At 53.1% G+C, this 23,237-nt stretch overlaps 1 protein-coding gene across 1 annotated transcript in view; it reads right to left on the reverse strand.

The window, feature by feature from the left end:
• The window catches only part of CACNA1S (calcium voltage-gated channel subunit alpha1 S), a 64,995-nt gene extending 41,787 nt beyond the window's left edge, over nucleotides 1–23,208 (reverse strand). The window contains exons 1-7 of the mRNA XM_042976391.1: nucleotides 23,057–23,208; nucleotides 21,213–21,318; nucleotides 7,180–7,319; nucleotides 4,806–4,948; nucleotides 4,482–4,634; nucleotides 2,049–2,254; nucleotides 356–459 (exon numbers count right to left, since the gene is read on the reverse strand). Coding sequence (XP_042832325.1) covers nucleotides 356–459; nucleotides 2,049–2,254; nucleotides 4,482–4,634; nucleotides 4,806–4,948; nucleotides 7,180–7,319; nucleotides 21,213–21,318; nucleotides 23,057–23,208 — 1,004 coding nt within the window. The remainder of the gene's footprint in view (nucleotides 1–355; nucleotides 460–2,048; nucleotides 2,255–4,481; nucleotides 4,635–4,805; nucleotides 4,949–7,179; nucleotides 7,320–21,212; nucleotides 21,319–23,056) is intronic.
• Between the last annotated feature and the right edge of the window lie 29 nt (nucleotides 23,209–23,237).

A 23,237-nucleotide genomic window follows, 5' to 3' on the forward strand; every position in this document is an offset into this window, starting at 1 on the left:
AGGATGCGAGAAGGCTTGGGGAGAAGGGAGAAAAATTAAAAATCGAGGGGCTCCTGCCTGCATCTTCTACACCTCCCTTGCTAACCCGGGAGTGTGCTCTTGGCAAAAGGGGAGCCAGGGATAAGCGGAGGTTCTAATCCACATCTCCCTGCCCTGCTTCTCCCCTTCCTCCTCCTCCTCCTCCTCCTCCTCCCACACCTCTTCCTCCTTTACTGCCTACTCTCTTTCTCCCTCTTGCTCTTTTCCTGCTCTCCCCATCCCACCCCCAAACTCTCTGCCCCTTCTCCCTTCCACCCTCCATCCTTCTCTTCTCCTTTTCTTCCCTCTCCCCGCAGCTTCTTGTGAACTTCCTTACCCGCTCAGGACACCCAGCACCAGGTTGAGAATGAAGAAGGATCCCAGCAGAATGAGGGTGACAAAATAGATCCAGGGCCACTCGTTCCCGATGGCATCATTGACCTGGTCCAGACAAAAGTATGAGTCCCATACACTGACCTGAGAGGGCTTAGGTCCCCTTCTGGACTCAATGCTCCACCTGACCCTGGGGACAAGGAGAGAGGCCATCTGGGCCCAGTGAGAGGACTGCCCTTGCCCAAAGATCTAGGACCTGGAATTAGAAGGACATCTCAAAAGTAGCCTTGCTGTCTGTCCACTTGGGCCAGACAAGTCCGACACATTTCTTCCCCCAACCATTCACCTCCCTGGCTCGACTCTTTCGTTTACTTTTTTTTAATTGTTTTTGAGTGTTTATTTATTTTTGTAAGAGAAAGAGAGAGACAGTGTGAGCGGGGGAGGAGCAGAGAGAAAGGGAGACACAGAATCTGAATCAGGCTTCAGGCTCCCAGCTGTCAGCACAGAGCCCGATGCAGGGCTCGAACTCACAAATCGTGAGATCATGACCAAAGCTGAAGTCAGATGCTCAACCATCGGAGCCACCCAGGCACCCCTGGGCTCAACTCTCTCATATACTCTCTCTCCAGTTGGTTTTCTTACAGCCAAGATTTTTCAAAGTAGAAGAAACACTAAAAAGTCTTGGCGTGAGCTTGACCAGCTCCTTCATAAACAAGCTCTGTGACCCTAGACAAGTCACCTAACATCTCTGAGCATTATCCCATCTGTCCATGGGGATAATGATATACACTTGCCGCTCACAGACCCATAATAGAGGTGAAATAACACGTGACAGTCCTTTGAAATGTTTGATAACTCGCTCCCAAAATATGAGCTTACGAGAACTACCCATACTAATCCTTTATGTTTGCAAAGCATCTGACTGTTTGACAATCTTTTCCTCAACAGGCAGTATCACGTTGTGGTTAAGCGTTCTAGGATCAGAGCCCGAGGGATTAGAGTTTGCTCACCAGCTCCATAATTGTGGGCAAGTTACTGGACCTCCTTGAGCCTCAGTTTCCTCATCTGTAAAGTGGGACCCATGCCTTCCATTGTTGGAAGATTAATTAAGAAACGCAACCTAGCTCCTGGTAACACCAAATAAATAATATACTCCAACAAGAAAACTTATATAGCATTGACCACATTACTGCTGTAATTCAGTTAATCTTCCTGGTAGTAACCATCAGAACTACCCTATGATGTAGGCAGTATTTTAATTTTATAGACAAGGAAACTCATATCTAAAAATATTTATATGGGAAAGCAGTCTTGCCCTGGGGCAAAAAAAAAAAAAAGACTCAGAGGGTCCTTTATCCCTCAAGAAATCTGAGATTCTAGGTCACGGGAATGAGTCGCTCACAGCCAGGCTTAGGGAAAAGTTAGAAGTTGAGACCAGAACCCATGGAGCTCCTGGTTTCCATTCCTCTCCCACCTCTTAGGTTCTGCGCAGACAGGTTGTACCTTGGAGATTGTCCAAAGGATGGTGGGACACACACCTGGGGACAGGAAGGGGGCCATGCACCCCGTGTAGGTTTCCCAGGGAGGGGTGAGAAGCAGCCGCCGACACTGGAGTCAGTGACTGTCGAGCCCGTCCCCCTCCCCGACGAGCCTGCGGATGAAGGGAGAAGGTTCTGCAGGCACAGGGCCAGACCCACCCAGTAGAGGACATCGGTCCACCCCTCCATGGTGATGCACTGGTACACGGTGAGCATGGAGAAGCCAAAGTTGTCAAAGTGCGTGATGCCGTGGTTGGGCCCCGGCCAGCCGCCCCGACACTCGCTGCCGTTGATGGTGCACGGGCGTCCCGAGCCCGTCCTGGCACAGGGTGAGGGCTTCTCGTTCTCTACCGTGGCCACGATATCTGGGGGCGGAAGGCAGCATGAGCATCAGATGAGAGGAGCAGGTGGACAGGAATGAGAGAAGGTAGTTTGCAATCATTGAGCAATAGGTCTAAAACACACTCAGCTGAAAACACAAAGGGCTGCGCCCCCTGGAGCATATGGCAATGGAGGAGGAGGGCTGCTTGGGGCGGGGGGCCCAGCCGTGGATGTCTACAGGCAGCAGCGGTCATATCTTAGGCCCCAGGGCCTCATCAGAGGGCCCGCTTCGAGGATTACTTTCCTATGAGGACGTAACCTACGTAGCAGGTGTAATGTGAATCTCAGGTATATCCACAGAGCTTTAAAACAGGAGGCAGCTATCCCACTGGGGCGGAGGTGAGGGGCGAGGTCACACGTGTTCTGACTCAAGAGTTCCTTCTGGGAGATGACGTGGAGATACCCCAATGGTACTGAGATGAGCTGCACAAGACACGACGCTTCAGGGGTGCGGGTCTACAAGCATTCCCAGCAGTCCCCGCTGTGTCCCTGGACGGTGCTCTTATTATCTCTAAAATCCTTCAGTTTGGATTCCATCCTGGATCCCTTCTTATCGGGGGATGTTTTAGTCCTCTATTGTGCTCAGAGATTAAATTAGCTCATCAGAGTTGGAATGCCCTCCCTTACCCGTATTTACCATGTTGCCTCCATCTTCTGGGGAAGGGAGAGGAGAACATCAATAGTTCTGGGCTCTGAGTGGGTCCCTGACCCCTCAAGGCAAGGCGTGCCCATCCCAGAAAGGTTTTTGAGCACGGCTGGCCAGCACTGGTCAAGAACGCATGAGAACACGGGATGAGACCACCAAATTTGGTCTGAAGGTTGTGATAGAAAGTCTCCTCCTCTCTGTCTAGATAATGCGTTATCATAGGACATAGACTGTTACAGGAACAGGACGAGGCTTAACTAGGAGGGGACTAGGAATGAAACCACTGAAAGCTCTATGAGAGCTCACTGTTTTGGGTTGGGCTTGGACCTTGCGTTGCCCGTCCCCTCGTCAGTGGGCCTGGGGAAGTAAGGCGTCTCCCAAGACACTGCAGGTATTGTAGTCTTGGCCATCCTGGGTTACTCTGGTGAGCTAGGTTCTGGGCTTTCGGTGGGAGGGGTTCTCCTAACAGAAGTCACCTCTTCCTCATGCCATCACCAATTCCTGTCGACCCTGGTAGAATCAACCCTCCAACCGAGACAGATCGATACCTGCCATCTCGGCAGCAATGAGCCTCAGAGTGCAGTGTTCAGGGCCCCCACTCGGTCACAATTATTTTTATAATAATGCCAAGACATTATTTCATCTCCCGATCCTTCAACAAACGCAGGGTGGAGTTTTCTAGAGACGACATGATGTGTGATTTCACAACAGACTGAGCACAGAAGTAGCTGTGGGTACCCAGCAGATTCTATTAAGCCAGGCATTAAAGAGATTTAGACAAAAAGTAAGACAGTACCATTCTTGGATTAAATGTTTTGGGTTTGGGAAAATACAGTAATTTTTTAATAAAATAAATTATTTATGTTCATAATGGCCTTATTAGTGTCCTTTTAAATAAGTTAATATTGTGACATTGTTTTCTCAGTTTTCGTACCTAATGCCATAAACATCAATGAATAAAATCCATACCAACAAAAGCTCTTTGGGGTCCTTAATAATTTTTAAGAGTGCCAAGAGTCCTGAGGCAAACAGTTTGAGAACTACTGGCTTAGAAGGCTGGGGTCAGGCTCGGCTGGGCCTCAAGACGTATTATCTCTGAGAACCCTACAAATAACCCTTCGGCTCCTGGGTGCTTTCTTGAGATCCCCTTTCAAACAGTGCTCTGTGGGTCCCGGTTCTGAGGGCCTGTTCAGACTAAAGCTAAAATGACGGCTGTAAAGAAAAGTACAAGTGGAAATTCGGGCTTGTCCTGACCTGCAGCTCAAGCCACAGCAGGCTCAGAAAGCCCAAAAATACCACATTTGTTTATTTGGGGTGGGAGTGCTCCATTCAGAGCAAGCTGTGGCCTGGGCCCCTGTCCACTTGCCTCAATCACTGACCCTGGCAGACCTGTGCTTCCTTCAAGGGAGACTTTGTCCAAGAGAGAACCATTCCTCAGGTCAACAGGTGTGGGAAACAATGGCCTTCTCCACGGCTGAGGTGGCTGTCCCTTTTGAGTTGTCTTAGGACCACGGCCACCACCACCACCACCACCCCGACCCCGCCCCAGCGCCCTGGGAGCTCACCTGTCCCAATGAAGTAGCAGGTCTTGTGCATTTTGCCCTTGAAGAGCTCCAGCCCGATGATGGCATAGATGATGACCATAAAGAGGACGAGCAGGGCGATGTGGAACAGGGGAAGCATGGCCTTGAAGATGGAGTTGAGGACCACCTGCAGGCCTGCAGAGGGCGAGCAGGGAGGAGAAAGGAGGAGTCACTTCCCCTCTTGGTTTCCTGGCCCTCCCACTCTCTATGTCCTGGGAAGCCTCTGGGTTGGAAGGGGACCCAGAACTGGGCCGGGGAATGGGTTGGGGGAGGAGAAAGGGCATCTGCAGGAGCACCGGCACGCACTCGGCACCCCCGACACAAGCCGGAGGGGTCTGAGCACACGGAAGGCTCTCAGGGCCTTGACGTCCAGGCCAGCCCCTTTGCTGCTCATCGGGGCAGTGTTGCTTTGGATGACATTAACCTGTTCCAGAATCACGGTGAAAACCCTAGAGGGGAGAAGAGGGAGAGAAGAGGGCCCAGTGGTCAGACAAGCGACTGGTCCAGTGGTCCGGGACCCTGTGTCTCATCTGTGCTCAAGGGGCCCGTGGACAGGCCTAGGGGACAGGAAGCAAGTCTCATCAGTCACTAACTCGGGTTTGGTCATGCCGGTCTGGAAAATTTTATTAGAAGATTCTGAGGCCAAGTTCAGACTCTGCACAAAGAGGATTGGATCCCTCTGAGATGTCCAATCTGGGCACCGAAGGGGGGGGTGTTGAGGGACACGTGCCACAGGCACTCACAGGCCGTGGCCTGGGAGCTGAGTGTACCCCGTGGGGGGGCTGAAGGTCACCAGTGGCGCTGCACTCAGTGGGGACCCAGAGGAGAAAGCCCAGAGCTGTGTCTCCCTGTGCAGCACTTTCTGACAATGCCCTCTTATTTCCTTTCCTGCTCATTTGCCCCTCCTCTCAATTCACTCGAATTCCCATTATCCTCTGCAGACCATCTCAAACCCTTCTTTATGAATCCTGCCTTTGACAAGGAACCCCTGGGACAAGTCGCCGAGTCCAACAATGGTGCGCTGTGTGCTATTGTTTTCCCACACTCTATTATTCTGTCATCATTTGTCTTGGCCTCCCCGCCAGGCTGGTTCATCAAGAGTAGAGGCCGATTCACAGAATTCTGCCTTCCCCAGTGTGCCTAAAGCCGCATGGGATACTTAGTAAATCATCAACATCATGTTTATTGAGTCGAGGGGCAGCCTAGTGGTTAAATACCAGGTTCTGGAGCCAAGATTGCCTTGGTGCGAATCCTGGCACAGCCACTGGCTAGCTATGCGACCTCGGGCAAGTTGCTTGACCTCTCTGAGCCTTAGCCTCCTTAAGTGGAAAAAATGAGATTGTTGAAAAAGCTAAATGAGATGTTACATGTAAAACACATAGTAAGTGCTTGATAAATGCTGCTGTTGTAATTAGGGGGTGGTTATTAAAAGTTATATTATGAACTGAATTGTGTACCCCTCAAGTTCAGATGTTGAAGCCCCAACCCTCAGTACCCCAGACAGTGGCTGTATTTGGAGACAGGGCCTTTTTACTTTATTTTTTAAATTTTTTAACATTTATTTATTTTTGAGAGACAGAGCACAAGCAGGGAAGGGGCAGAGAAAAAGGGAGACACAGAATCTGAAGTAGGCTCCAGGCTCTGGGCTGTCAGCACAAAGCCCGACTCAGGGCTTGAACCCACGAACCCATGAGATCATGACCTGAGCCAAAGTCAGATGCTTAACTGGCTGAGCCACTCAGGTGCCCTGACAAGGCCTCTTAAAAAAAATTGTTTTTAAAATGTTTATTTATTATTGAGAGGCAGAGGGAGACAGAGCATGAGCAGGGGAGGGGCAGAGAGAGGAAGAGACACAGAATCCCAAACAGGCTCCAGGCTCTGAGCTGTTAGCACAGAGCCCGACGTGGGGCTCGAACCCACAAGCCACAAGATCACGACCTGAGGTGAAGTTGGGTGCTTAACCGACTGAGCCACCCAGGTGCCCCTGACAAGTTCTTTTTAAAAAGTTAAGTGAAGCTGTTAGGGTCGACCCTAATCCAATCTGGCTGGTGTCGTTAGAAGAGGAGGAAATTCGGACACACAAAGAGGCACCCGGGTGTCCACAGAGGAAGGACCACGTGGTCGCAGGGAGGAGGTGGCCACCCACAATCCCAGGAGAGAGGCTGCAGGAGAAACCAAACCTGGGAACACCTTGACCTTGGCTTTCCAGCCCCCAGAGCTGCGAGGAAATGAGTTTCTGTTGTTTAAGCCCCCCAGTCTGTGGGATTTGGTTATGGTCCCCCCGGGCAGACAAATACAGGTTTCTAAATATCCATCTCTGTGAGCCCAAATAACAGGTTCCCCATATACCCCATATAGGTCCAGGGAATAAAGGCGGAGACATTTATAAATGTCCAGAAACTGCTGGCCATTGAAACCACACCCATCATTTCCCATTTTGTGTGAGGTGAAAAGAAGAAAGGAGCCCGTGGTGCCTCACTGGGGGAGGGGCGGGACCTGCCAGGGCAGTGTGTCACTGTCAACAGGCAGGGGCCAGCCCCTAACAGAGGCTGCTCCATGGCAGGGCTCGCATGGTGCTGGGGGCCCCGCCTGCCTCTGGGATGCTGGTGGCGGCGGTGGGCACAGCGTCCTCAGAGAGCCCCTCTGACCTCAATCCCCACTCCCCACATGTGGGCCTCACCCCAGGAAGACGATGATGAAGTCTAGCACATTCCAGCCGCTGCGCAGGTAGGCATCCTGGTGGAACAGGAAGCCATAGGCAATGATCTTCATGGCGGCTTCGATTGAGAAGACGATGAGGAAGAAATACTCCAGTTTCTCCTGTGGAGGCAAACAGTCACACCACTCCTCTGTGTATTCCGGGTGTGCCCTTGATCCTCCCTTTCTCTTCTCCCCCAGGCACACTGTTCCTCAGATGTGCCTGCCCCAGGACATTTGCACTGGCTGTTCCCTCCGCCTGGAATTCCCACCCCCCCACCGCCACCCCCACATCACCACCACACATCCCCACATTGCCAGCTCCCTCCCTTCCTACAGGTCTTTACTCAAAAGTCATCCCTCACCCAGGCCTTCCCTGGCCCCACAAGTACAACTGGAGTGACCTCTGACTTTTTCTGTTCCTCTTCTCTGCTTTAGTTTATCTTCTTAGCACTTATCCCTAGCTAAAAATACCATATATATTTTTATCTTGTTCATTTTCTGTCTCACCCACTTGAATGTAAACTCCATGAAGTATGTGGATTTTTGTTCATTTCTTTTATGACTCTACTTCCGTGGCCTAGAATTGGATGAATAAATGAATGGTCTGGGCAGCCCCCAAAGTGAAGGTCCCCAGGTGGTTTCTGGTTTGGGCATCTTTCTTCTCGCGCCGTCCTGAGGACCGACAGTGGGGCATGACTGCAGAGAGGGGGTGCATTCCTCAGGGCCCCAGATGGCCCTCTGTGGCTGGTCGGGGTCTCACCTTTAACCCGTCTTTCTGTAACCTCCCCCTGCTCGTCCTACCAGCCCGCCCACACCAGCTGCCTTCGGGGAGCCCTCTGGAGCCCACAAACAGGATGATTCAGGGGGAGGGGAATCGGGCACACCGTGTCTGGAGAAGGGCCCGCAGGTACCAGGTGGGGGGGGGGAAGGTGGGGGTTTCAGCTCAGCCTCTGCCCTGCAGGAGGCCTTGCTGACCCTTCCACGTTCTGGCCCTGCAGCCCGATGCTCTGATTCTCTCACTTACCCCGTCCTGGACCCAGTCACCCTTCCCCCACCTCTGGGCCCAGGAGAGCTATTTCTAACTGAGAAGGCAGCATCCCCTGTGCCAGGACTCCAGGCTGAAACTGCTCTCCTTGCAGCCATCTGAACCCTGGTTGGTGGCTTCCAAGAGCCCTGCACCCCACCCCACCCCCACCAACCTCCCCGGACAAGCCCAGTCTCCCGAGAGGGTGTCGCCCAGCCTGCAGGCAGGAAGGAGCTACGGCACTACACAACTCCGGGAGGGGTTGACTGCCCTCTGGAGCTGACCGACGAGGGGGTCTGTGCCCCAACCAGCGCCCTCCCTTACCATTAGTCACCAACACCCCCAGGAAAGCCCTCCCCCCGGCCAGGGCCTCTCCATCAGCACACTCCGGAGGCATAAGTCAGATTATGAATTCATAATATGAATGCTTTATTCTGGATGGAGCCAGATCAGGAAACGGGCCACCCCATTAATGATTTGGAAGAGAATTTATTTTTACTTCCAAGTAGTAGCTGTGGGAAGCAAGGGAAGAGGTTGCCAAATGGCCCGTTGACATGGCTGCGGTCCGAGAAAACTCCCAGCTCGTCATTCAGAGAACCTTCCCGAGAGCATAGTTTTCCCTTCTATATGGAGGGGGAAACTGAGGCACATATGGACTGAGACTACTTTCCTTAACCTCACCCCTAGTTCCTCCCACCAGTTGTAATCCCAAAGCTTGCTTTTTCTTCCAGATAATGTATGGTTAAAATGCAAAACATACCATTCTACTAACGGGCCTATTTACAGGGATTGTGCCTAACTGAAGGTGAAACGGGAATCGTGGGGCACCTGGCTCCATGGGGAGATGCACAGGGCAGTCGGGGCACCTCCCCGCTGAGGTGGAGTGGGGGGCAGCCATGGAGGGCCTCCTTGGAATGGGCTGGGTGCTTTCGTTCCCGGGCAGGGCCGGCTTCCGGGGAGTCAGGCTCACCGGTAAGGGAAAAGCATAGGGAGGAGAGTGAAGTCAAGTCAGCATTTAAAGTTTTAAGTTGCTGCAACCCCAGGGGCAAGACAGTTGAAGTGGGAGTGAGTGGAGGGAAAACAGGGCCCAAAATAGTTGTGGTGCTCAGAGGCTGGGCGGTCAGCCACGTCCACGGGAGCGCTGCCCACACCTGCCACTGCCTGTCCTACGGCCACCAGACCCTGAGTGAGCTTGTCGAGGCCCGTAGGCCTCAGATGGGGTCACTCAGGTTCCACAGCCTGTTGGCTCCCAGGCCCAGCTCTCCCCACCACACTCCCCTGACCCGATCGCAGAGCACCTGGAACTCTACGGATCTGCCATAGGAGCCCCGTGTGTGCACGTAACACGGGCCCTCGTCCAGGAGGACACGGGAGCAGGATATGTCCCTTCCTGAGTTTTGGGACAGTGTTGTCAATGCCACATTGGGTTGCCCCATGGCCCCTCCAGCCTGGGCTCAGTCTTTGACAGAGGAACAAGGGACATCCATTCCACAGATATTTATTCAATGTTGGACTGGAGGCAGCAGGCAAGACCCTGCTATCTCTCCCCAAGATCGAAGTTATCAACTTTCCCCCAAACATCCCAGTTCCCCTCAGCACCCCCTTCAGAGGCTGCCATCAGCAGGTGGGAGGCAGTAGGTGTGTGGCAGAAAGGTTCCCATCAGCTCTGTTTCTTTGGACAAGTTCCTGACCTCTGTGACCCTCCGTTTCTTCATTTGTAAAGCTGAGATAACGACCACTACCTACCTGAAAGAGTCATTCTGAGGAATAAATGGCCTCCTGTAGGGAAGTGCCCACAACTTCCTGGCACATTCCAAATGCTCAGAAAGCCACAGCTTTTCTTATTAGATGCCTGGGCCCAGTTGTGAGGGTCTGATTTCTGCTTGCACCGTGTTCTACCAGTTTCCACAGAGCAGTTGTCTCAGGTCACTTCTGCGGGTAGCTCACCAGGAAGGACTTGGCTCTGTCCTACCTTCAATTCAACATGCTTACAACTGATCTCCTCTTACTCCTGAACTTGCTCCCTTCCTCGTTTGTCCCTGTCTCAGTCAATGACACCGAGTGGCTCAAGCTAGGAATCCAGGGTCTTTCCTGGCTCTTCCCATCACTCTTCCCTGGGCCGAGGGGCCTTGACTCTGTTCCCTGCTGTGTCACCTGCGTCTAGAACAGTGCCCGCCACACCAGTGTTTGTGATCAAAGGAATGAGCCAGTGTCCCTACCGCGCTGCTTCTCAACGTACAGACTGGAGGCTGGTGCTGTCCATAAACCGTTGCTATCAGTCTGAGACACGTATAGGCAGTGAGAATAAGCATTTGGAAATTGTTGCAGCAATTTGCCACAACTTCCGAGCACATGGGTGGACCATAGCCTCAGGTGGGGCTTGATGAGTCTCAGAGGGCACAGCTGTGACGTGATCCCATGAAGTAGGACCACCTACCAGTCCGCAATGGATCGCAAATTGAAAGAAGCGACAAGCCGATTTTTTTCCCCACGTAGTTGTCTCCGAGCCTCTGCTCTGGAGCACATCGTACTTCCTGACACATGGCAAGTGCCCAAGAAATGTTTGTTGAATGAATTAAAAAAGCCGTCAACAATCATCATCTCTCCTGCGACGTAATTTAAAGGGAGGTTGTGATATTGCATTTATAACATGAAATGTATATTTCTTCTTCAAGGTCTTTGGCACAGAGCTCCTAAAACATTTGGAATTTCCTAAGCGATGAGAGTTGACCAAGATGTCTTTGTTATGTTAACGGAGTAACGACTTGAGGCACTCGCCTAAGGTTGGGGACGCATCACCAGAGGAACCAACCCTATCATTAAAAGGTTGGAACTTTCAGTCCAACCCCCTTAACCTCCGGGAGGGGAAAGGAGTTAAAGGCTGGATCAGTCACCAACGGCCAGTGATGTAATCAACTGTGCCTATCTAAAAAGCCCCATGAAAACCCAGAAGGACAGGTTCAGAGAGTTTCTGGGTTGGTGAACAATGGAGACTCGGGGAAGGAGAGTGGTGCATTCAGAAAGCATGGAAGTTTCATGCCCTTTTCCCCCATACCTTGAGGTCAAGGTGTACACCTCTTCCATCTGGCTGTACCTGAGTTATATTCTTTTACAATGAACCAGTGATCTAGTAAGTAGACTGTTTCTCTGCGTGAGCCACTCTAGCAAATTAATCAGACCCAAGGGGAAGGTCATTGGAAACTGCCATCCACAGCCCGTCCGTCAGAAGCACAGATAACAACCCGAACTTGCTATTGAAGTTGGGGATGGTGGTGGCAATCTTGTAGGACCGAGCCCTTCATCTGCGAGATCTGATGTTCTATCCAGGCAGACAGTGTGAGAATTTTTTTGAATTGTAGGTTCACCCGGCTGGTGTCAGAGTTGCCTGGTGGTGTGGGAAAAACCCCCCACGTACACACTGGAAATGGGTGCCGAATCAATACGGGTGCAGCCTCGGGATCTCTATTCCTAAGGAGGGACGCTACACCCCAGGCTCTGAGACCAGAGTAGGGGAGACAGCGCTGATCCCCTGACCCTCCTGACCTCACGGGAGGACCGTGAACCAGTCTGACTTTGCGAGACGAACCTTGTTGCCAGCTTCCTACAAGTGCCTTCACTGCCACAATCCCCTTCAAGAGAATTCTCGTCTCTCCACGGACAGACCTCTAACTGGCCTTCCCCGGAGTATGGTCCCGACCACAGCCCTTGCACCTGTTCCTGGGGGCGTTGGAGCTGGACACTCCCAAAGTCCTGGGCTGGAAAAGGGAGGGGTTAGACTGCAGTCCCCTCGCCCTCCTACTGCCTCTATTTCCAGGCTATCCTCCATCTATGAGGGGCAGCCAGTCCTGCCACGGACCTGCTCCCCCCACTGGCATGTGCTAGGCATTGACGGAAGAGGGTGGGAGCTGGCTGGACCCTGTCTGGGACCACAGAAGCAACTGTTAGCATACCGTCTCCCTCCATATCCCTGCCCCAACACTGTAGCCTGCAGGAAGGCTGGACTGGACTCCAGTCTCCCGGGCCCCCTGCGCCCCCCTTGGAGGGCTCAGAAAGAACCATAGCCTAGAGCAGGGCTGACAGAAGAGCCAGAGGCCTCCTGCCACTGCCGGGCCTCATCTCCTGTGCCTGAGTCTCCTTCCGGAGGCTCAACCCATGGTGATCCCTTAGGATACAAATCCTACTGGTGGGAGGCCATTCATTCATAGTTGTTGTTAACTCTTTAAGGTACACTTGCTTCAAGGAGCCAAAGCGGGTTTGGCGGAGGGAGAGGGAACCCGGTGTGTGTGTAGGGAGCACAGGCTGGGTGAGGCGGGGCTCCGTGCGGGCCTCCTCGCACATGCCTTCATGCCCGGGGGCCTCACGGTAAGTGTTCCCAGCAGGCTGGTGGGTGCTGCGGTTATGAGATACTTTCATGACATTAATGATTGTTTTCCTCCCGGATTCATCCCCTTTCTCGCTCCCTGAAGCAGACAGCAGTGCTGGGCCTCCTGCCCCAGGAGATGTTTGGGCCAGGGCCCCAGGCCTTTGTTTTCTAAGCCTGAACCCACCATGTGGAAAAAGGGGTTGAAGAGAGAGGGCTGACTCACAAGTGAAACAGAGACTCACCCCAGGGCCGAGAGGCCCCAATGTTAGATCTGGTCTGGGGTCTGTGTCCTCATAGTGCCCTAAAGATGTGGCAGGGTCTGGGAAGAGGCCCCAGGGAGCCCCAGGAAAGCAGGGTCTCACCTTGCCAAGGATTCCTGCCCCTTAAACTTTGCATGGAGACAGTGGAGGGTGGACCTGAGGGGAACGTGGGACTGGAACAGTAGGTCTCCTCCAGGGCGGACAGAGCACTGGTGACCCCAGGCCCTTAGCACTGCCTGAGACACAGGCCTGGCTCCAGGCCAGGGCAGGCAGGCCGACTAACCCTAACCCAAGAATAACTACAGGTGAAGCTCTCCCCATCCAGAGGGACATGGGCTCAGAATCCAGATTAAAGTCGATTTCTAGGAAAAAAGGATGACATTTCCTGAGCACCTTAGTTGTGGACGAAGGTTCAGTCCTGCTACGCTGTTTTTCCTACTTCCCAGATGAAGAGAGTTGGGCTCAGAGAGGGGAGCCGGGTGCCCGAGGCCCAAAGGGCTAGTCCCACCTGCTGGGACTGAGTCAACGGCTTTTCTGCTAAGCCAGCCTGGTGGCCGGTGGCCACACCATTCAAGGGGTATCCAGGGTCCTGGCATGTGTCTCCATGACCACCTCAGCCTCCAGGTTTGGAAAATGACCCATTGAGGAGTGAGGAACGTGGCTATATTTAGGCCAATGGAGTCTTACCCAACTAGATGTGATCTGAGTGGGTCTCTCCTGCCATCATACTTCCCCCCTCCCTTCCCACAGGGGAGAACCGGGCTCCCCCCAGTCTAGGGGGGTCAGAAATGCCAGGGCTTTCTACCCTAGCAAGACCGTGGAGCTGAGGGTAGCAGGAGGAGCCGCACGCTTGTAGTGGAGGTGATGGAGGGGGGACGAGGGGAAAGCCCACCATGCGAGAGGGTGGGAGACCAGTACTGTCTCGGGTAATCATGATAATATTAGCTATTCGCTGAGGTTTATTAAGTACCCATGTATGTGCCAGGCTATATCCTAGCCACATACATACATTTCAATCTCACGGGAACCGTGCAAGGGAGGTACTCCTACCCTCATTTTACAGATAAGGAAACTGAAGCACAGAGAGGTTATGTGATTTCTCTGGGGTCACACAGCTGCTATGTGGCAGAGCCATAATGTGAATCCAGACAGGTTAATTCCAGGGTCAGTGGTCCCAACCACTAGGCCATGCTGGTCTCAGATCCTGCCTGCCCCTGCCTCCCCCGCCCCGGCCCAGGTCTGCCCTTGCCCCTTGGCTGTGGTCTGGGAGTGCTGGTCAGGCAGGGAAGGAAAAGAATGACAACTGAACAACTCCCGTGTTGTGTGGGACATGATGCCCTTGCCCTCATCAATGTAAGAGTTCTGAAAGGACCCATCGTGGTCCCTGGTGAGGTGACTGAGGCTCAGAGAGCTTAGGAAGCTGCCAGCCAAAGTCCAGGGTGGAGGCAGGTTTGTCTGACTTGAAACCTCACGTTCCCCATGACTCCCCCATAGGGTGCCCAAGTTTCCTTCAAAGCTTTCGTTGTTCACTACTACCTCCCCGTCCTCAGCCCTGCCCTCATGTGAGGGGCGCAGACGAGGGGTGGGGAGTGCTAACGCCCCGGAAGGGGAGCAGAGTCCCTGCAGTGGGACAGGGCAGGCTCCGAGGTGAGGCTGAAAGGCAGGCTTTGATTGTACTTTGCCAGACCCTCGTACGGTGACCCAGGCTCGGTCACCAGTGCCCAACAGGTCCCGGATCTCTGAAGGGCAAGGCCAGAGCCGGGGTCCATCTGAGGCCGGAGCCTCCCCAGATGGTGCGTAGAGTGGGCTGCTGGCCGCGGGAGGTGGCGGGCACATTCTAAACCCTATAAAAAAACAACTGCCCTGCTTGCCAGAGGCTTAGGCTGCAGCCTTGTGCATAAGACCGCACGGCAACCGGAACCCCAGGAATGTACCAGGGGCCTGGCCGAGTCTGCTGACACGGGAGGGGTGGCAGGGGTGGGCGCAGTACTCTCAAAGGTCCAGGGACAGGGAGGCCGGGGGTGCCGACGCCAGGGACAGGCTGAAAGGCCGAATCCCGCTGGCCTGGCCCTGTGCTGGGCAGCACCAAGGCCTACCCGACTGGTGCTACCAAAAATCATCCAGAACTTAGAAATCAGGCAAACGGAGGTCACCGCGTCCTTGTAACGCCATGTTGGAGCATTTCATAACAGGCCTGGCCAAGGATTATTTAATTATCTAGGACAAAGTTTATCAGCCCCAGCCTTATTCACATTTCAAGCTGGATAACTCTTTTTTGGTGGGAGGGGGCCCTCCTGTGCTTTGCAGGATGCTTAGCAGCATCCCTGGCCTCTACCAGTAGATGCCAGTAGTGTGGGCACGGTCCCCACCAAACTGTCCCTCCTTTCCCTCGCCCTTGGAAACCATTGACCTGGGAGAATATACTGGTTCCCTTCTCACTGTTCTGTCCTGTAGAGCTGCAAATGATTTCTGCCTGCTAGAAAAGATAACCCCAGTAGGTTACTATTTTACTGCCCGGTGGACGTCAGCTAGCTTGATAACCAACCTGGCAATTTTATTCCATCATTTCTTTCTCCACTATCATATACTTCTGTTCCGCTAATTCTCTTTGAATCAGCTTTACCCTCCTGTTTGGGCCGAGGGGAACTGATCTTTAACGTGTGTTCCTTCTTTATTGTAATCAGTCATGTTTGCACTGTTTGAAAAGTCTCCTTGGACGCAGGATTGCTCTGTGGCCGAAGTGAGATAATGTAGCGAGAGCAATCAGTTTCCAGTCTGTGCCCAGTAATTAGTAACTGTGACTCTTGTTGCTTTTCCATGTGGGTCCCCTCGGGCCGGTCAAGGTTGGAATGGTGACCCTCCCAAAGTCCCCTTTAACTCAGGCAGGGGGACCTCCTAGGATCAGCGTTGCTTCAGACCTCAGGGAGAAAGTGGGGCTTCAAGGGCAGAGCTGGCTTTAGAAGGTCTTGATTTGGGTTCAGGGTCTAGGGCCCTGCACTCTGGTCTTGGCTTCCAACTGCCCTTGGACATCTCACTGCCCTTTTGCTGGCCCCAGTGGTGACTCTGTGTCTCTTCTCTCCTCCCGCTTCGCTGACAAGCAGTGCCCCTCTGTGACCCGCATCCCCAGGCTTTTACTCTCCAGGGAGAATTCCGGGACAGGGCTGTGTTAGACACAGGCTTCCCAAGCCTAAGGCAGCCTTCTCTCTTGGGCAAGAGGAGTCCAGCCCAGGCAGAGCCTCGGGCTGGATGCTCTGTGTGTCCATTCTGGCCTGGGCAGGCAACAGCTTCACAATCAGGAGAAAGCAGACTTACAGTGAGGGGCTGGGGGCTGCTCTCGTGGGACGCCTTCCTGTACCAGTCCCCAGGGGAGCAGGGATGGTCATCATCCTCTGTCCTCCGCTGTCCAGAAGGCCACATCAAGATGCCCCACAAAGGGTACGGGCCCGCCCAGATAGCCGAGCGGGTATGTGCACCCGGTCTCTGTGCCTCAGTTTATTCTTCTGTAAAAAAGAGAAAAGTAGTACTACCTGCCTTGTGGGGCTGTTGTGGGCAATACATGAGATAATGCATATAAAGCATTAGAACAGAACCTGTACGATGCAAATGTTCGACAAATACCAGATGTTGCTGTCAACGAAGAGGAAGAGGAGGAGGAGGAGGAGGACAGTTTGCTGCAGGATGGGGTTGGGGGTGGCCAGGAAAGCCATTCAGATAAGCTGGATGTTTCAAGGAGTGAAAATGAAGCATTAAAGAGACATCAGGGACAGACAGTGGGTGGAGGAAAGGGGAATTTTTTTATCTGAAATACTCCTTTGGTCATACCCTAGAACAACCCAAGGGTCTCTGGGATCAGGGCTTGGTGACTGGGGAGCCCACTCTGAGGCACAGTGGTGCCTCATCTAGTAACTTCTCTGAAGTGTATGATGTCATCCCCATCTTACAAATGAGGGGACCTAGGGTGCAAAGAAGTTAAATAACATGCCCAAGATCACACAGCTAGTATATCAATGGTTCTGGACTAGAAAACATACATTGTAGGGGCTCCTGGGTGGCTCAGTCGGTTAAGTGTCCGACTTCGGCTCAGCTCATGATCTCTCAGTTCGTGGGTTAGAGCCCCGCGTCGGGCTCTGTGCTGACAGCTCAGAGCCTGGAGCCTGCTTCGGATTCTGTGTCTCCCTCTCTCTCTGCCCCTCCCCTGCTCATGCTCTGTCTCTCTCTCTCTGTCTCAAAAATAAATAAAAACATTAAAAAAAATTTTTATAAAAAAAAGAAAACATACATTGTAGCCTTAGGACCCATTCTTAACCACCACGCTGCTTCCCCAACCTGGCTGATTTCAGAGACCATTTCCCCCTCCGCCATGATGCTACATAGCTGGCCAAGACATGAGCATCCTGGATCTTCTTCTTGCCATCCTCTGACCCACCGTGTCTCCCCAGAACTCCCCTGCCCTCTCTGGGCAAGGGCCTCAGTTTCCCCTTCTGTTCAAGGAGGACCCAGGTTTCCCCACTGACACAGAACAGGCAGAGTCGGGGGGGGGGGGTACCTCAGCACCAGTCCATCACCTGCAGCGAAAGCAGGGGGGAAGGAGATGGAGAGTAGGAGAAAGCTCCTGGAGAAGCACCCAGACCTTCCACGGGAGCCTGCTTCACGGACAAGTGTCAGGATTTCTTTCCCACAATCGGGGGTGCCAGCTGCCCCCTGACTCTGTTTGCACACAAGTCAACCGTGGGAAGCCCTTCCTGCCCCCTGACCAGCCCTGCCCCCCACCTCTCACCCATCAAATGCTCAGACCTGCAGAGCCCATTGCCCGGTGAACGTGGGCACCTGTATCTCCACGTGTCAGAAATTAAAATCACTGTAGCCCTCCCTCCCACCTCGGCCTGCTCCTCCCCCGGTGTTGCCTGTCTTGGTAAGTGATACCGCCATCTGCTCTGGCACCCACTCTGAAACCCAAGTGTCATCCTTGTCTTCTTCCCCTCCCCCATGCGTCCGTCCCTACATCCCGCAGTCACCAGGTCCCACTGAGCCGTCTCCTGTCTCTCAACGTCACCCTCTTATGCATCATGCCTCAAGTCTAGTCTCCCCTGTTTCCTGCCTGGACAACTTCATGACCTCTTCCTCCCTCTCCCTGCTTCCCACATCGCACCGCGTTCCAGTCTACCCTCTACATGGTAGCTTGAGAGATTCTTCTAAGTCCCAAACTCCTCTCTCAATCTCTTGCCTCCAGCCCTTTGCTCATGGGGCTTCCCTGCTGAGCCTTCTATAACCTCTCCCCGGTGCCCCGACCCCTCCTCCAGGACCAGCTACATGATCGACAGGCCCAGTACGAAATGAAAAACTGTAGGGCCCTTTGTCCAAAAAGTCGGAAATAAATGCCATTCAAGGTATCAAAATGCAAAGCTTTTTCCTTCCGTCCATGGTTTCTTTTTCAATCTGTCATGGTGGTTTTTGGTTTTTTATTGCCTATTTAATGTTGTAAGGCACAAGGGCAGACCCTCACAGGCACTCCCGTCCTCCTCCATGACCTCCTCCAGGCTTCTCCGACCAGCTGCCAGGTTCCCCCACACACACACCATCCAGCAGCCAGACATCCTGTGTCTCGGCCAGAGGTGGGGAAGTGGAGACAGGCATCTCCTTTCCCACGGGCTCGCTGCCTCCACCCAAGGTGGACAGGAAGGAAGCACACAAGGGTGGATATGGCCACCTCTGCTCCAAGAGACACAGGGGATGTCTGTGTGCTTGATGTGGTCGAGGGATCAGCCACAGGCTCCACCCGGCGATCATTCGCTGAATGGGCCGCGGAACCGTCAGCCCAGGGTGGGGACAGCCATTGCCATGCCCTGTCTTGAGACACCGAAGATAGACCCCATGTATCCAACCCTGACCCTGGCCCAGGGCACCGGCAGGGAGAGAATGAGCGGTGTCTGTCTTTTGAGGTGGGAAGGGGATAGGAGGTGGCAGAGGGCGAAATGTGAGTGAGCCATGGCTCCAAGCTACTCATGCATGTACCATGATCTCACTGGTCTTCGCTCACAAAATATGGATTTAGAGATGAAATTATTTAAATTTTCAGTGCTATACCCACGGATCATTAAACCCCAACCATGGGGTCCTTCTGAATGCAGGCCCCGGAGGGACTGCACAGGTCACGTGCACATGAAAGTTGGCCCTGTCCTCGTCCTTCACATCTCAGGGAAAACATCCCATCCTCTGGGAGGGAATAGGTTTTCCTCCAGTGCAATATCATAGTGTCCCAAACCTTATAGATTTCCCTTTTCAATTCAGATACTTGTGTAACTGGTTTAATTATCATCGTTTTAATTGGTTTAATTAATTAAGGCCTGTGAAGACAGAAACTAGGTCTACTTGGTTCCCAATCTTATCCCCAGTATGTACCAGGGATATAATGGGCACTAAATAAATATTTGTAAAATGAGTGAGAATGCTAATGAAGAATTGGTCCTTGGGACTCCCTTCTTAAAAAATATGGGTTATTTTGGATGACTGGGAAGTCCCTAACCTTTCTCAGATACCTACAAAAGCAGCCAATAGGGTAAGAGAGAGATAAATGTCTGATTTCCCGTCCTTCTGGTCTAACTCCTCTCATTTCCCTCCTGCTGGATTATGTGGAGATGAACATATAATTGACAAGTAGGAGTGAGGAATCCACCGCTAGAAGCTGGCTGTGTGACTTTGAGCATCACCTACCCTCTCTGGGCTTTACCCCAAAGGGATCAGATCAGGATCCCTCACTGACTATTAATAGCCTGTCCAACTTTGACAGTTGAGGGGTATTCACTGCTTTGGAAAGGTTTCTGGTTAGTTCTTCCTCTTCCAGGTAATTTATCATCCTGTGTTTATGCACTCTAGACCTTACCCGAGGCGTTGTAGCTCCAGCCCACAAGCTAAAGGGAAAGCACACAGGACTGCGTGAAATTTTTAGGGCAGCCATTTTGTTTCAAGATGGAAGAGGACAGACCCAGTAAGGCGTAATTGAATAACCTCCAGAGGGCAATTTCTTTTGAAAGTAACCAACTTCTTAAGGAGTTGAAATAAAACTAAGGCCCCCAGATATGAAGTCCCGAAGAGTGGGGTGGACCCAGAGCCCTCCTAGATTCAGGAACACTGAACACTGGGTCTGCCTTGTGGAAGGCCCCTCCCAGCCTCAGTTGCAGTCCTGCCCACATTTTGTCTCACTTTCCTTCCACACGCAGGAGCTCAGAGTTTTTTCTGTTTATAGCCAAGCACACACTTAAAATCCCAGCTTCTCACCAGCTCAAGATAGATTCCCATGGAAACCGGCATAAAGAAGAGGCAAAGAGAAATACCTTTGTTTCAGGACCTGGATGCATGTTAATTGCCCTCCCTCCCCCTCCTCCCCCGTGGTATAAATGCAGGAAAAAACCTGTTGAAGTGGCGGGTCCATTGTCCTGTCCCCTCGTGGGCCTGAGAGCACTGTTTCTGTGAGGGATTCCCCTAGAAGTCTTCATGCTGTTACCACATTAGCAACACAGCTGTCACAAAGGCAGGCCCTCAAGTCAGAGAGGCCTGAGTTTGAGACCCTATGGGCAGGACCTGCATGTGGGGTGATCCCGAGCAAGGTACCCAAACTCTCTGCCTCAGTTGCCTTGTCTTTTACATGGCTTTAATGTTGTTACCTCACAGGGATACTTCTGCGGATTAAGTAAGAGAATAATGTAAAATATTTAGCATAGAACCTGGCATCTAGTAAGCACACGACAAATGGTAACCATGCTTACTATTCTCTAGCTGTTGAGTAAAATCAGCCCTTTTTCTCCCTAGGGCTCCATTTTCTCATCCACAAACCAGTGAGGCAGGGAGAAGATAGGACAAATCCCTCCTAGATCTGACATTTTATGGTTCTGTGTCCGTGTTACTGGTGAAGGGGTGAGGAGAAAAGTGGTATAGAGGTCTAAAACGTGGTCTCTTGGGATTCCTAGATCCCACTCTCCCAGGAAGCAAGTTTCTTCTGGCTTATATCCAGGAAAGGGAAAGTAGCCTTCTGCCTCCATTGCTCAGGAGCTGACCTTACTAAGCCTCAGTTTCCACATCTGTCAAATGGGACTACTTTATGGGGTTGCCGGGAGGATTTTAGAAGCTTACTCTCATCAGATGCCCAGCACAGTGCCTGGGCCCTTGCTCAGGGCTGGATGGTAATATTACAGAATCCAGAATTAGCAGGTGTAGCCTGCAAAGCTCTTGAGTCACTCAGCCAGCCCTGCAGGTGGCTGGGAGCTAGACTGAGGCTCTGGCATCATCCACCAGCATGCCGTTCACCAGGGGGGCCTCCCTGAGCCTGGGGCTGCAGGCCCACAGGAGGGGGGTGGGAAGACCTGTCTTACCAGACCAAGGTTGAGAGTGTTGTTGTCATCTTCAGGCATGGGCAGGTACACAGCCAGGGCCACACAGTTGGCAAAGATGGTGAGCAAGATGATTGTCTCGAAGGGTCTGGTGCCAGGGTTAAGGAGAGCCCTCGAGTGAGGCCTCGGATTGGTGCAGTCAAGGGGACGAGAGCCCTGAAGGTCCGTCTGGACTAGGAATGTAAAGCCAGGCTGATGGGCCCATGTTGCTCCTTCCCTGCTCTCCTGCGGGTTGTACGTTCTCCTCTGGAACAGGTGACTTCCATTTAGACCTGCTGGGACCTCGAAGCTCTGGTTCCTGGCTGGAGTCTTAATGCTCCGCTGTAAGCGCCTGCCCATCCCCCAACCCTACCTGCCCTGCTCCTGAGGAGCCATGACCTTCTGAGATTCCGGCCAGACAACCTGGGGGGCCCACTCGGAGAACGGGCAAGGGAGGCTGGGGGCTGAGTATCCACAGGGCAGGACAGGGAAAGGGGAGGCTGCCAAGATAGCACCTGAGCCTTGCAGCCAGAGGAAGGACTAGATAACCCAACTGAGCAGCCGTGCTCATACTCGCACTCACTCGCCCCTCCCTTCCAGGCTCACCCACCGCTTCACGGGGGCCGGTTTCCAGGGGGCACCCCACGCCCATTCCTTGTGGGTGAGCCGTACAGCCAACCGGATAGGCTGAGCCGTTGGAAAGCCGGTGTGGAAGGAGAGGAGGGAAAGGGAAGGAGGGGCGTGGTCAGTGGTGGAGGTGGGGACAGGTTGTGGGGTGGGAGGCACGCTTGTGGAGAAGGTCTGGACTGACAACCCCACTCTCTTCCCTCCAGTGTTTGAGAAGAGGCTGGCCACAGGGGCAGAGGCCAGCAGAGGAGGAGGCGTGGAGGAGCAGAGGTTGGAGGAGAGAGAACCCACCCGGGGAAACCCGATCTCACGGGAGACGGGCCACAGGGAGAGGCAGCGAGAGGTTCCACGTCACCAGGTGCAGCTGTGGGGAGCAGAGCTGACGCCGACCCCAACTATTCCAACCGGCCCCATGTTTTTCTTATCTTTCCAATTATCCCTTATTCTCCTTTCTTCTAGGGAACAGCTGGTGGGAGCCTAGTCTTCCAGAACCCTACAGAAATATTTCAAATATTCCTGACCTCTCTCTGAGAAGGCACTTGACATAGCCCCTCCCCCCAATCTCCTTCCTCCCTTCCCCAAATAACCCAGATATTTTCATCGGTCTTCCCCTCAGAGCTACTGCAAACATAGAAAGGGATCGCAAGTCCCTGGCCCCAGGCTGGTATGTCTGAGCTAAAACTGCCAGGCCTCTTAGCCACTGCCGGGAGCCCCTCACAGCAGCCCTTTGTTCAAGGCCATTTCTCCCCCAACTCCAGCCCCAGCCAGCCTCCCCTCACCCAGCAATCTCTTTGCTTTCACACTCTCCCACCAAGGGGGAGAATTTTCTTACAGAGGCCGCCACTTTTTTCTCTCCTAGCCTGTATCAAAATGAGACTGTTGCTTCAAACCCCGCAGGGGAGCCCCATGACAATGTGACTTGGGCACACCTGTGAACCGCCCTCCCCCAACCCTGGCTCCTGTTGTAGATGGTCCTAGGGCTGTCACTGGGCCTTGGGCGGTGCACTCAGGCCTCAGGAGCCTCGAGAGTTCTGCCGCTCCCTTCCCCCTCAACTGAAGGCTTCCTTCCCAAAGGCTCCTTATGTCATTCTGTGGAGTTCGCCCCATCTCCGAGCCCCCAGTCTCCCCGGCCCCCATTCTCGTGATCTGTGCCCATACCCGGTCTCCCTCTCCCACATTACACGTGCTCTCCCTGATACCCTGGGGACCCTAAAGGATACTTCCATTCCACGATGTTGATGCAGGCCTTCCTCAGGGGGTTCTGGAGGGTCAAGCAGAACAAGGCCCGGGGTGGCCTTGGCAGAATCTCAGGAACGGGCTTCTTGGGCTGTTTCTTCCTCAGGCCCTCATCCTGGGGTGAGGATGGCTCCATGGCTCCCCTGGCAGTCTCGCGGTCTCCCG

Source organism: Panthera tigris, chromosome F3 (assembly GCF_018350195.1).
Source record: "Panthera tigris isolate Pti1 chromosome F3, P.tigris_Pti1_mat1.1, whole genome shotgun sequence".
NCBI classification, from domain to species: Eukaryota; Metazoa; Chordata; class Mammalia; order Carnivora; family Felidae; genus Panthera; species Panthera tigris.